Raw genomic sequence first — 12,937 nt, 5'->3', positions numbered from 1 at the left:
CTCCAGGACCGGAGTTTGACACCCCTGATTTAGAGCTTTTGCAAAGTCAACTCAGGGAAAAACTGGGACTTACTTAAAGTTTAGGGAGAAGCACGAGGAATTCACAGGGAAGGGTCTGAACAGGAAACAAAAACTTCAGGAGAGGCCAACAGAATTCACTGTAGGCTGGTTACAGCGCAAACTTGCACTGAGGACTGGTTTGGGAGCCAATTTATACCAGCTCAAATGAGCTGATGAACTACAGGTGGGTGATGAACTGGCGAGTCTCAGGTGTGAGGTGCAGAGCACTCTGGCTGAGAAGGCTGCCTGGTTGGCCCCTCCCTAACAAAAATAACATGAATTAGCCATGGAAATGAGAAGCGACATACGATGAAAAAGTAGTTGATCCCCACTTTAATGTTTAAAGTCATCACAAGAAATATCAATAAACACACAAAGATAAACCTAGTGAAAATGCTGTTTTTAAATGGTGATTTATTGTTAAAGGGGAAAAAAATTCAAAGCCGGCTGGCCCTGCGTGAAAAAGTACTTGCCCCCCTGAACCTAAAAACTGGTTGGGCCACTTTCGGCAGCAACCAGCAAACATTTTCTATCACCAGCACGGAGTCTTTCACATCTCTGTGGAGATATTTCGGCCCGCTCCTCCTTGCAGAATGGTGTTAATTCAGCAACAATGGAGGGGTTTACGGCAGCGGCAGCCCAGTACTTTTGATGTCAGATGTGACGATTATCATGACCTTATAACATAGCTACGTATCTCGCTGCATTACATTACGTTGACTACTTGCTGCCGGTATTAAAAGTAGCATGAACATTACCTCAAGCTCTCCTTGAAGAATGGACAGCCCAAACCGTCACCCAAGGATGACCTCACAGGCATTTTTCATATTTTTGTTGTTTATATTCCAACACATGATATTGCCGCAATCAAAGCTGGCGCCTCTTCCTCCATTATTGTTGTTGTTGCCACCACTACGGTCACTGTTATGGCCTCGAACGTTTTTCCGTCCCACCTCCCTCAACAGCTTGATTTGACAAGATGAGTCCAATTATGGTACAAGTCGGGATACGTTGATGTCCTAATATATGTCGTGTTGTGTTGCCAGTGTTCTGACTGAGGATTTTATCGCCGTAATGTGATCTAGTGCCATCGTGAGAGATCACATTTTTCTAGTAGTCTGATCCAGGCATGACAGCCATGTACACTTTAGTACTGTTGATACAATGGTAATAAAGGCTTTCTATTCTCCATCCATCCATTTTCTGTACTGCTTTGCCCTCACTAGGGTCGCGGGTATACTAGACTGCCCAGTTGACTTTGGTCAAGGCGTGGGGCACGCCCTGGACTGATCGCGAGCCCAATCATAAGTCACGGCAAGGTCAATTCTTTTTTTTTATTGTACGCTATAGACATTTGGGTTTTTGATCAATGGATGAATACAGAACCAACATTCAGAATTATAGCTTTTATTTGATGGTATTTACATCTACTGTCGACAAGTTCAACAACTTAGGACAGAGCAATATTTGTTTGTTTTGAAGCCAGTATTGGAACACGTGACCCCACCAGAGCTATTGCACAAAAATCGATCATAGCCAGTACAACAATTTGGAAGGTCCTGAAAAAGAAAGAATCTATCGGCGTACTGAGTGACAAACATTGAACAGGTTGACCAAGTTGCATTAGCAGCAGTTGATGACAGAAGCATTGTGAGAGAGAGCTGTGAATAAATACCCAAAGACAAGTCAGTGACATCACTGCCGACCGCCACAGGGCAGGATTGAAGGTATCACAATCCACTGTTCAAAGAAAAAGATTTCCATCCATCCATCCATCCATTTTCTAATCCGCTTATCCTCACAAGGGTCGCAGGTCTGCTAGAGCCTATCCCAGGCATCTTCGGGCATTAAGCGGGGTACACCCTGAACCGGTTGCCAGCCAATCGCAAGGCACACATAGACGAAAAACCATTCGCACTCACAATCACATCTCGGGACAATTTAGGGTGTTCCATTAATCTGCCATGCATGTTTTTGCATTGTGGGAGGAAACCGGAGTAACCGGAGAAAACCCACACAGGCACAGGGAGAACATGCAAAGTCCACACAGGAAGGCCGGAGCCCGAATTGAACCCTGCACCTCTGCACTGTGAGGCAGACGTGCTAACCAATCAACCATCGTGCTGCCAAAAAGAAGACGAAAAGAGAAGAAATATACAGGCCATACCACAAGATGTAAACCACTCATCAGCAAAAGCAATTGGAAGGCCAGATTGGGTTTTGCAAAGAAGTACAGTGATGAGCCACAAAGGTTTTTGAGCATAGCTTTTTAGACCGATGAGACCAAGCTTTATCTCTAGAGGGATGGTAAGGCCATAGTATGGAGAAAGCCAGGATCTGCTTACGATCCAAAAGCTCATCTATGAAGCATGGTGGAGCTAAGGTCAGGACTTGGGCTTGCATGGCAGCTTCTGGAACTGGCTCACTAGTCTTTATTGATGATGTAACTCAGCAGAAGGAATTCTGAAGTCTACAAAGCCCATTTTGTCTAGAAATTTAACCAAAATACAAAAAAAGTTTTGAAGTGATTCATCTTGGTTTCATGGTTTCTTGGCTTCCGTCTTGCTCAGGTTAGCATAGTCCAAAATCTGGGTCTACAAAACTGGAAATACTGGAGTACTTTGCAAACAGACACACACACAGAACCACGCACACACACACACACACACACACACACACACACTCGCAACTGCGCACCCACACACCAACGGTTTGTCCGTGAATTACATCAATGGAGTCAGACAAGATGGAACTAAGCGCTGCTTTTAACCCTTTCATGCACCAATAATGATAACCTGTAACCTGATAACATGATAGGCTGTCCACTGTACTGACCGCTGTCCCTGAAAGGGTTCATGACACAGAACACCTATTTCACTTCTGTGGGAGAAAATGTTCCAGGATTGTGCTTTCGGCACTATTTCTTTCTATCTTATCATGAAAACGATATCAATCATACTCATAGTCTAATTTATGTCTTGTGTAAATTCTTTTCATCTAGAATTTTCTCAGCTGAGCTTTCGCAGTGGCGACTAGGTTGTGTGTGTGTGATTAAATGTTCGCCCTTTGTGCCATTTCCCTCTCACCCCATTGCTGCCTTTCTGACCTCACATCCTGTTCCCGCTTTTGGCATTGGAGTGTTTTCACGCACCAATGCAAAAGCAGCATTTATAGCATCCTCTCGTGTTCTGACTGTCTCGGTTTACTGGAAATGCAGGGATTGAGGAAACTTTAATATAGCACACCTGCGTCAAACAAACGTTCCCACACATACTTATGTCGAAAAGAAAGTCCCAACAACAGAGGGGGAGAACAAGTTAATGACAACATTTTACCAACCGCAGGTCCTTTGGCTCTGTGGCAACACTGGCCCGAGGCCAAACCACGTCTTGACGCACGCATGATACTGCCGTTTTCTCTTTGCCCATATTACTCACCTTCCAGTCTCTCTATTATTGGTGGAGGACAGACAACTCGTAAGGGCACCCACCTGTGCCAAAAAGGGGGGAGCAGAGGGGCTGTACTTCAACCAACGTTGATGAGTCAGCTATTACTGGTGCTGCCATTGACTTCCACTCCACTTTTGGCTCCTTCCATCGTTTTGCCAAATTTGGACACACTTACTTGCATATATCTCCCAGATATTCGGGTAAGGCAGTGTTTTAATGTAAAAGCATTTTTTTTCCAACTTAAAATATCTTTTTTTTTTTTAGTATTAATAGAACATCTGGAAAACTTAATAGAGTAATAGACACAAACTGCAGAGTGTAAATAAATAAAAAATAAATAAAGCTTATGCCAGTTGCTCCAAAACGTAATAAATAAATAAGTATGGAATGAGTTGGTCCTGAAATGTTATATCCAGTGTTTAATGAAACTCAGTACATACTGTCTAAAAGTTAAGTCATGTACATTTAAAATGTATCTTTGTAGTCACACTAAGTAATTTTTGTTTTTACCCTCAGCCAATCAGCAAGGCTCCCAAAAGAAGGGGAAACCATCCATGGTCACAACTTCTTCATTGGCTTTGGAGGAAAAGGGGCCAACCAGTGCGTACAAGCTGCAAGACTAGGGGCCAAAACCGCAATGGTCGCCAAGGTATGTACAGTAACGATGTCTAACTGTCCGTCCCGTGTGCCGAGTCCCCCACAATACCCATTTTGACAGAGTAAAAAAGTCAATAGTAGGACAGACGCGCATACCAGCCTTTGCAGTTCTAAAGCTTGGTAGACTTTTGGTGTGTGAAATGTTTGTGAGGTTTTGGAGGAAGGTGCAGCGAAAGGAATTTATGCTGACCATTTGGGTCATGATGGCATCAATGGAACCCGTCCTCCCTGCCATTGTCATACTGGTAATCACACTACTTATCCAGTCGAACACAGATCAAACTGTTCCGAAAAGTGCAAAATTGCCACGTGTGATGTTTGTGTTGGATCTGTTTGCGATTTAACAGGGGACTTAGTACCTGGTTCATGGAGGACGACGGCCAGATGATCATTCACGACTTGCTCGATCAACTAAGTCAGCAACTGTATATCCACACTGCGAGTGTTCACTACGCTGTTCACACCAAAGCGACTTATTTTCCAACAACTTTTTAGCAACTCCCCAAACTTCATTTTATGGCATAAACTCTCCATGTCTCATTTTCTCTTGATCAATACCAGACTGCGTGCATACGCCACCCACTCTTGCACGCCTCCAAACAAGCCTATTCCCATACGACACAACCCTACATCTCCGATCAGTAAGCATGGTGTGGCCTTTCAACCCAAGCACTAAAGCACCGGCGCCCCACCTCTGTCAGAACAAAGAGGCCCGATCGATAACAACCCAGTGCAGGAGGAGCTCTCCGGGCATGGGGAGAACCCAAAAATAGACATTCTGGCTTATCAAAAACATCCAAGACAGAAGGCCACTCTTCAAAGTGAATGAGGCCAAGCAGCCAATACCAGCCCAACCCATCATCACACAGCTACAAGGACCCGTATTTTGGCATGTTTTTTGGTGAGCGTGGGTTCGAAGCAGGTGCCTCAGGCCAAGGTGGGGACCCCCTCCACAACCCAAAGTAGCTATAGATGTGGACGGAAGAAAGGAAAATGAAGCGAGGTGGGCATGAAGAGGCGTAAAGGCGGGGTAATCGTGTCTTCAAGGCTTGGCGCAGCTGGTCGTGTGTTTGCGCGTGTGTGCTTTTGTTGACTTTTGTGTGTTCGCTTTTGCTCATTGTCGGCGGCGGCACCATGCCAGTATGCTGGCAGGGCACACGAAAATCCAACCCATCGGAGATTTAAGTATACACTTTTCAAACGTTGCCGCTAACCAAGTCTGACCCTGCTTGACACCTTCCTTGTAATCGTTTTGTCTTCTGTCTATTCTAGGTTGGTAACGACTCCTTTGGAGACAGTTATATCCAGAATTTCAAGGACAATGGCGTGTACACAGGTAAACATGAGTGTTTCCCAAGATATCATCAGAAGGCACGCTTTTGAGTTTTAGGTGCGCTAAAAGTTTCAATATTTTCACAAACAAAGGTTGCAGCCAAATTATGTGAATACAGCAAAATTAGTTTTCATAGTTTATGCACACTGAGTGCACAAGTGTGGTCCAATGCGCAACATTTGTAGCCCAGAGTAGACTTGAAGTTTGCTACTTGTATGCTAACTTTTTGCTTTGACAATCAAAAGCTAAGAGCAAGAAATAAATACATCAATAAAAATTGAAATGGGATCGCACTGGCTACCAGAAATTTTCACAAAACCGTGCCATCAAAATTTGCCTGAAACCAAGACTTTTCGGTACCGATACTTTCAAACTAACAGTGCCAAACATTGTGCGTCTACACAGCGCGCTTCTCTGTGTCCAAAGTGGTTGCCGTCTTTTTTGGCATGGGTGGAAGAAAAAGTGAAAGACAGAGAAAAGAAATGACCACAAAAGAAGAAGCATGGAAATCTGTCAATGTTTCGCTTACATAGCCAACAGACAAAGCCTGTGTGCAAAGCATGCTATAAAATTAGTCAAGCTAGCTGAAGGAAAACCTCCACCACATTATAGTGGCCAAACTCCTTACTGAGCAACAGGTAAGCACATGTGACACATTCAAGCAACATGCCTTCCAGTATCTCTCTAATTCAAACCAGTGTGAATTATTTTGTGATGAAGAAACTTGTCCCCGACTGCTTGCCTTTGACAGGCAAGGAATTAATCAATAGCGTTTGTCAATTAGCAGAGTTGAGCCCACTGTCACCAACTAGGCAGCCCAATTTGGTCACCCATTTACCCACGATGCTTGGTTTTAGAATCAAACTTGAAATTTTGCTCTTGTGACAACATTGTGATGCAGTGTTGTTTTCTTTTTTCGTTCCTCACTTTCTTAGGTTTTGTTGGACAGACCTCCGAAGCAGCCACCGGCGTTGCCTCCATCATTGTCAACGATGCAGGTAAAGGCTTTTGAATCCAGTTGAGACTCCACAGCAGAGATCTTAAAGCCACTTATAATCTACTTTAAGCATGCTCGCTGCTCACTGTTAGTCCTGTCGCAGACACACAGACGTACATATTCTCACTTCTCTGTAATGATCAGGTAACACACCCTCAGATGTACAGGTGATCTAAGCAAGCATTTTAGTGTATTCTAATTTGCAACAAATTTGTTGACATGGTGAACAGTCCACTGCAGATAAAGTCAAGTAATGAAGCTCACAAGAAATTGTATTACAGATTGTATTACAGCTCAATCCCCCCTGTATCAAATGCCAAAACACACGAATGTTGCAAAATAATTTTTAACACATCATCTGAAATCATTGTCAGATTAGTTATCAGTCAGGTGTCCATCCATCCATCCATCGAATCCGCTTCGAGGGTCGTGGGCGTGCTGCAGCCTATCCCAGCTGTCTTCGGGCAGTAAGCGGGGGACACCCTGAACCGGTTGCCAGCCAATTGCAGTAGTTTTTGACACTCAGCATTCTGACATTGTAAAAGATCTAAAGTGAAGACCAAGATAATTGGCACAAAAATCTTAAAAACAATTTCTACAAAACTTTGCAAAGCCATGAAAAGAGAAAGGAGGAACCCATTCCCTTTAGATAAGAATAAAAGTGCAGATACAAGAATTTTCACATTTTTTACTATAGGGTCACTGGAAAAAGTTTGGATTTTTTTATTTATTTTTTTTAAATCTTGTATTTTTCAATCATAAAAAACGGGTCTGTATACTTTTTATGTCTACTTCATGTGCCCGGTGATTTACTGGTGACCAATCCAGGGTTTAATCCTGGATTGGTCACCCTACCTATTCTGATTTCCACTGATAATGCTAAAATGGAAATATAAAAGTGTGAAAACAAATGGATGTGGATGGATGCCTTGGAAATTACAAATAATGGGTTTTTTTTTTGATTCACCCATAAATGACATGTATATCAAAACTCTGGATACTGGAGTTATAATTGTAAAATCCATGAAAGTCACTCATTTTGTTTTACATGAGTGACTGGAACACAGATGGCTTTACCCAACAATGTCACTGTACATGTTGCCCACTTCTAAAGCCAAATGTACTGTAAATTGATCGACATCCAGCTTATTTGACAGCCAATTTGCGCACGGAAAATCAAGTCAACACTGTTTGGAGATGTCACATAACTCTAATTGAGTCTGGAAACTGCGTCATCCTCACAGATCCGTGCATGCGGTTGTCTTCACGCAGGTGAGAATGCCATTGTGATTGTGGCTGGTGCCAACATGATGCTGAACAAGGAGGAGCTTCAGGATGCTCTTGCAGCCATCACTTCTGCAAAAGTACTGGTTTGCCAGCTTGAGATTTCCCCCCAAATGTCTTTGCGGGCATTACGCATGGCTCAAGAGAACAAAGGTCAGTGGATGTCGACTGTATGGACTCTTATATGATTTCACCTCTGGAGTTTTGGACACAAAACCTATTTTAACAATGCATTAGTGGGGGCAGATTTTGGAAACGTTACTTTTTATTGTTTGGTTGCAGACATTTGGGTCTCTGGAATGCCTGCTAACACCTCCAAATGTGAAATAAAACGTTTTTTTTTGGGGGGGGGGTTGTCAAAAGTAAAACCAATTTCTGAAAATCGTGAGCAAGCGGTTGTTTTTTTTTTTGTTTGTTTTGGTTTTTTTGCCCTGCCGTTTTTGAAACGTAACAATGATGTCGTTAAAAGCGTTAGCGTTTGATAAGAGTTTCGTACTGTTCTTGATCGGTTAGTGTCGTCAATGTGGGGGCGCTGCGGGGTGTATTCATGTTTGGCTGTGTGTCCAGGTGCCACATACACACAGTCTAGTGGATGAACTGCTGTCTTCATAAGTTAGAACGTGCACACTTCCCCGATGAGCTCCATCAAACCGGGTGTTACTGTCATGAAAATCGCATTCGCACCAGCAGTATACAGGACAGTATGAGCGCTGGCTCACGTCACACAGGCTGCGCACTAAAATGAGCGGATTTCAGCCAAACAAGAAATAGTGTCTACAAAGAGGGTTCTAATTCCTGATCCATGAGCGATCGTGATGAAGCGTCTCACAAACCTGCAACCAAGAAAACTGTTTTAATTTGTGGAAATAATGCAGTGGTTACCTTAATGTTCATATTTCATTTATAACTATTTCCAAATCGGTACGTCAATCGCACCACCAGGGTACTTGTTTGCTTTCCTGTGTCTCCTTCCACCTTGTCATCATGACCAGGTTACAGGATTTGTCATCCTTAACAGCATCCTATTATGAGAAGCCCTCGGCGTCATTAAGATGTCTGGGGAGTTTCTCATCAGGGCCCGTCACTCGTAATCGATCGCCGCGCACTGCCAGAACGCAAACGTCAGAGCCATAACTGCCTTGCAGATGGGATGCCCAGATGGCCTCGCTGAACGCCACCCTCTTTCACTGCGCTCCCCCTCTCTTCCCGTTCCACGTGACGAGCCCGACCATGTGGCAGGAGAGAGATGAGGAGAGCGAACGGGCTTGGCAAAGAGGCCACCTCGACGTTGTGGCACCAACCGCGTTGTGTGAATGCAATTCTCTGGAGGGATTGGGTGTTAATGTGTTTGACGTTGAAGACTTAACGACGCCGAGGACGACGCAAATTACGCAAATGTCAGTCGCTGAAGGCAACGTGTACTGTAAATGCCGGCTTCCGGAAACACTTGTCAGGAGAACCTATTCAAAAAAGACTTTACTTGAGGAAAATCATACGTTCTGTTTATTTAGATAATAGCATGAAATTAATCTAGAGAACTGCAGAAATGTGGAGGTTCTTTTTTCGTTGTTTCTCAACGCCAGATTTAATCAGACCTACTTCACATCTTTTACGTACTTCCCGATGACTCATTCGTGTGTACAAGCCATCTTCCCGTTTTCCATTCCCAAGTTTTCTTCAGTCAGCAACAAGCAGCTGTTTTTCACCACTCTATCGAAGGTTTTTCAGCATTACCGATATTTGCCACACCTCCAGAACAGCCTTTGACGCAATTCAGAGTAGGAACTAGCAGACATGACTCAGTTCGTGTGCATCCTAGAATTTCCACATCTGTGCCATGAGCTGGGCTGCTCTGTTTGTGTGCAAGAGTTTGTTCATGCGGTTCCACTGACGCCTGCAGAATAAATGGAGGCGATCAATATCAGCGAGGAAGATTTTGTCCACCGTCTGTGTACTTGGGATTTCGCAAATGCCACACTTGCCTGCATATTGATTAGCTTCCATCCTTAGCAGTCTCTTGTTTGCTTCTTCCATGCACACTTCAAGAGCGCCGGGCTCATTTATTTGCCACCAGCACTGGAAATATCGCGCTTGGCGCAAACACTGTGATCACGCCACAGATGGAAGATCCAGGAACAGAAAGAGCAAGATAACATTTTTACACACCCCTTGGATTCGTCCATGATTTCAAACAAATGTCAAAACTATTAACAACATGAGCATACAATATGATTAAGACTGTTTCATGAATTGGTGATTTTCATGGCTAAAAATTTACACTGGTTTCAATTAAAGATGCCGTAATTCCACACTTTTAACAATATTATCAAGCACTTCCTACTAATGTCCAGAACTTATGAATTGAAGGGATAACTATATAAAATTTGCTAATTAAGAACGGAATTATGTAATTTTTGCTGTACTTACAGCACCGTCTGTCAGTGGTTATAGGAGACATTCTGCTTTTCTTTCCCCACAAATTAAAACAATGGTCCGAATCTTGCAGTCGCGCCTCGCAGCGAATGTTTGCGGCGATCAGCTGCTTCCTTCGACTAGCGCGGGGGTGCCCAAATGTTTTTTGGCCGAAGATCTACTTTTCGATCAACCAGCCAGTTACCGCCACATGCCATAATGAGCAACAGCCATAACGGCCCCAAAGATGAACGAAAACAGAAACATAAAGTAGATACAAGAATTGGTGAGTTTGTGAAGAGAAAATCACTGCCTACCTTCGTCGAGACCTGACGCGCAGGCATATAGACACACTTTTGCCGCGTGTTCACTATCGTAGCTCTCGTGTACCGTTTTAAAATGGTTCTCTTGGCCCTCCGGATTGCCATTCTTTGCCAGTACCCTCGGTGAACTGTACATGAAACAAACTGAAAAAGAATGATAAGAACAATAAAAGATATAGCGCAGCAGCTCTGATCGCAAGCTCCAATTGCAGACTGCTGACCGCTAACAACTTCCGGTGATGCAGGTCACGCGCCACTGTTAAGTTAAAAAAATGACCTGCTATTTTATTTAATTTTTTAAATACTTTCAACGAAAGTGAGACTGACAGGGTGTGCTAATCATGCAGTGTGCACGAACACAAAAATATATCTCATTAATAACACGCACACAGACACACAAATGATTTGGGTTGTTTTTTGTTTCCCTCGGACACCCTTCACGATCGAATTGGGATCAGTCTGCGAGCTATGGTCGATCGTGATCGACATATTGGACGAGTGAAATCAAAACCCTGAATGTGCAAAACAATCCCTTAGCCTGTGCTTCCCTAACCCCCCACCCCCACCCCCGAAATGTCGCTTATCAGAAGATAACACTGTTATAATACTATTCTGCACATCAAACAACACTCACTGCAACTCTGCTTCCCATGTTCAACTGAACTACAGTCCACACTGGGGTAGTGGCGTTTCAAGTGCATTAGCATGTTTTTCGTGTTCCCGGAAATTCACCCATTCTCAGCTGAGAAGTGTCGGCACGCAGCTTGAGTTTCAACCACGTATTTTTCCCCAACTCAATATTTAACCAGGAAGCTGAAATGCTCCCAAGCAGGAGATTTTCTTGACAGGGGAGGGTCCTGAAACTCCGGTTTATCGCTAGCTGTAGCCATGATGCAAACGGCGAACACAAACTGCACATGTGGGCTCTGGTACAAAACACACAACTTCCATTCCTGGAACTCGCCCATGCGCAGCCCTGTGCCAAACTGAACGCCCAGTACGGAAATGGTTCACTACAAAAACATATCTTCTTACACCCCTACTTGATGCCCACATTGACTTGTCCCAAAATTTTAGATATACAGTATAATATTAGACCAATATTATCAGAATGAAAACTCCTGACGTACACATAATAAGTACTGGAACAATGAACGGCCATTCCTTTGATTGTAGTGGTAGACTGAAAACATTTTGGTTTGACGTCAAGAGATGAATGAGAGATAACATTTCAGATTTTACTTCTACAAATCTACATCTGGGTCACAAACACACACAATTTAAAAGATAGTGTTCATTGTGATTGAACAGCATAAGTGAATAAAAGCATCGGAACAGATCAAATAGATTAAAATCGATAAAATAAAGCAAAGTAAGTAAAGTAAATGAGACTCGGGACTGTAACGATGTAGACAGGCACATGAGCGCTCGGTACATAAACCGGTGCGTCTTGTTTTTCGTGCAGGGGCAAGTCGAGTTGACCATGTTTGGGTATTTGGCAGACCGTGTTGCACCTCTCAGAGCATTCTGGCGGACTGAAGGAGTTTTTTTTATTCCACATCACCTGACAATTTGTTGAGAGAAAGTTAGATTTTAGAACAGCTAAAACCATTTTTTTGTGCTTGTTTTGGGGGTGACTCCCTTCAGTCAAATTTGAATGCTATGCAGGGCTTCATTCTGAAGTTTGACTTCTCTTCTCTGATGATCTCCTTTGGCGTTTGAGGTCATTATACGTTCTAATCAATTTGTTTGCATATTTCTTTAAATTATTTTTTTCACACATGAACGCATGATCCCAAGTGCCCATTCCACAGTGGCCAATTAAAATCATCCGCAAGTGGGGATCTTCTTGCAGTTCCTTCTCGACCAGAGATGCAAGTCCTCCGGATTTTCCCGGAATTCCGGGTTTTTCAATTTTTTATGAAAATTTCTCCGGAGAATTGAGGAAAATTTGCATAAAATTAATCCGGATATTAGTTGACAACATTGAACGAAGACGCGTTTGAGTTCGTTGTATTGCTTTCACGAGCATAGCCATATTGAGGCACTAACACGAGTAACAGTGAAGAGATTTTTGTTTGTGTAATAACGACAGAAGGCATGATGGCGTTTGACTAATGGTTTAGTAGAACGAATGGCAACTCGCAACAACAGTAGCAAGCGTCATTTTGCCTCTTGGGTTATACCATCTCAACTAGAACGTGGGGGATAGTCCCCAAACAATTTTCGTCTCTTTATAAACACACCTGCTAAACCCCAGTGGAACGAATAAAAGACGCCGTCAACAAGACAGTTGTAGTAAAAAATATATTTGGCCAAAAAGGGAAAAACACAGATTGGCAGAAAATCGTGTCCGTCCGACTTCGAGTGTCGTATCAGCTAACTTAGCTTAGCTGTTGTCGTGTGTGACGTCATTTGCGTC

The 12,937-nt window shown here is 43.3% G+C and overlaps 1 protein-coding gene across 1 annotated transcript in view; it reads left to right on the top strand.

Annotated features, from left to right (window-relative positions):
- Nucleotides 1-373: 373 nt before the first annotated feature.
- Nucleotides 374-12,937, top strand: part of rbks (ribokinase) — a gene marked incomplete at its 5' end in the record, with an annotated part of 37,612 nt that continues 25,048 nt past the window's right edge. The window contains 5 exons of the mRNA XM_019876098.1: nucleotides 374-380; nucleotides 4,004-4,158; nucleotides 5,439-5,502; nucleotides 6,435-6,497; nucleotides 7,769-7,933. Coding sequence (XP_019731657.1) covers nucleotides 374-380; nucleotides 4,004-4,158; nucleotides 5,439-5,502; nucleotides 6,435-6,497; nucleotides 7,769-7,933 — 454 coding nt within the window. The remainder of the gene's footprint in view (nucleotides 381-4,003; nucleotides 4,159-5,438; nucleotides 5,503-6,434; nucleotides 6,498-7,768; nucleotides 7,934-12,937) is intronic.

Source organism: Hippocampus comes, unplaced genomic scaffold (genome assembly GCF_001891065.2).
Source record: "Hippocampus comes isolate QL1 unplaced genomic scaffold, H_comes_QL1_v1.1 scaffold252, whole genome shotgun sequence".
Classification (NCBI taxonomy): Eukaryota; Metazoa; Chordata; class Actinopteri; order Syngnathiformes; family Syngnathidae; genus Hippocampus; species Hippocampus comes.
The sequence above is the reverse complement of the archived record's forward strand: the minus strand, read 5'-3'. Positions and strand labels throughout refer to the sequence as shown.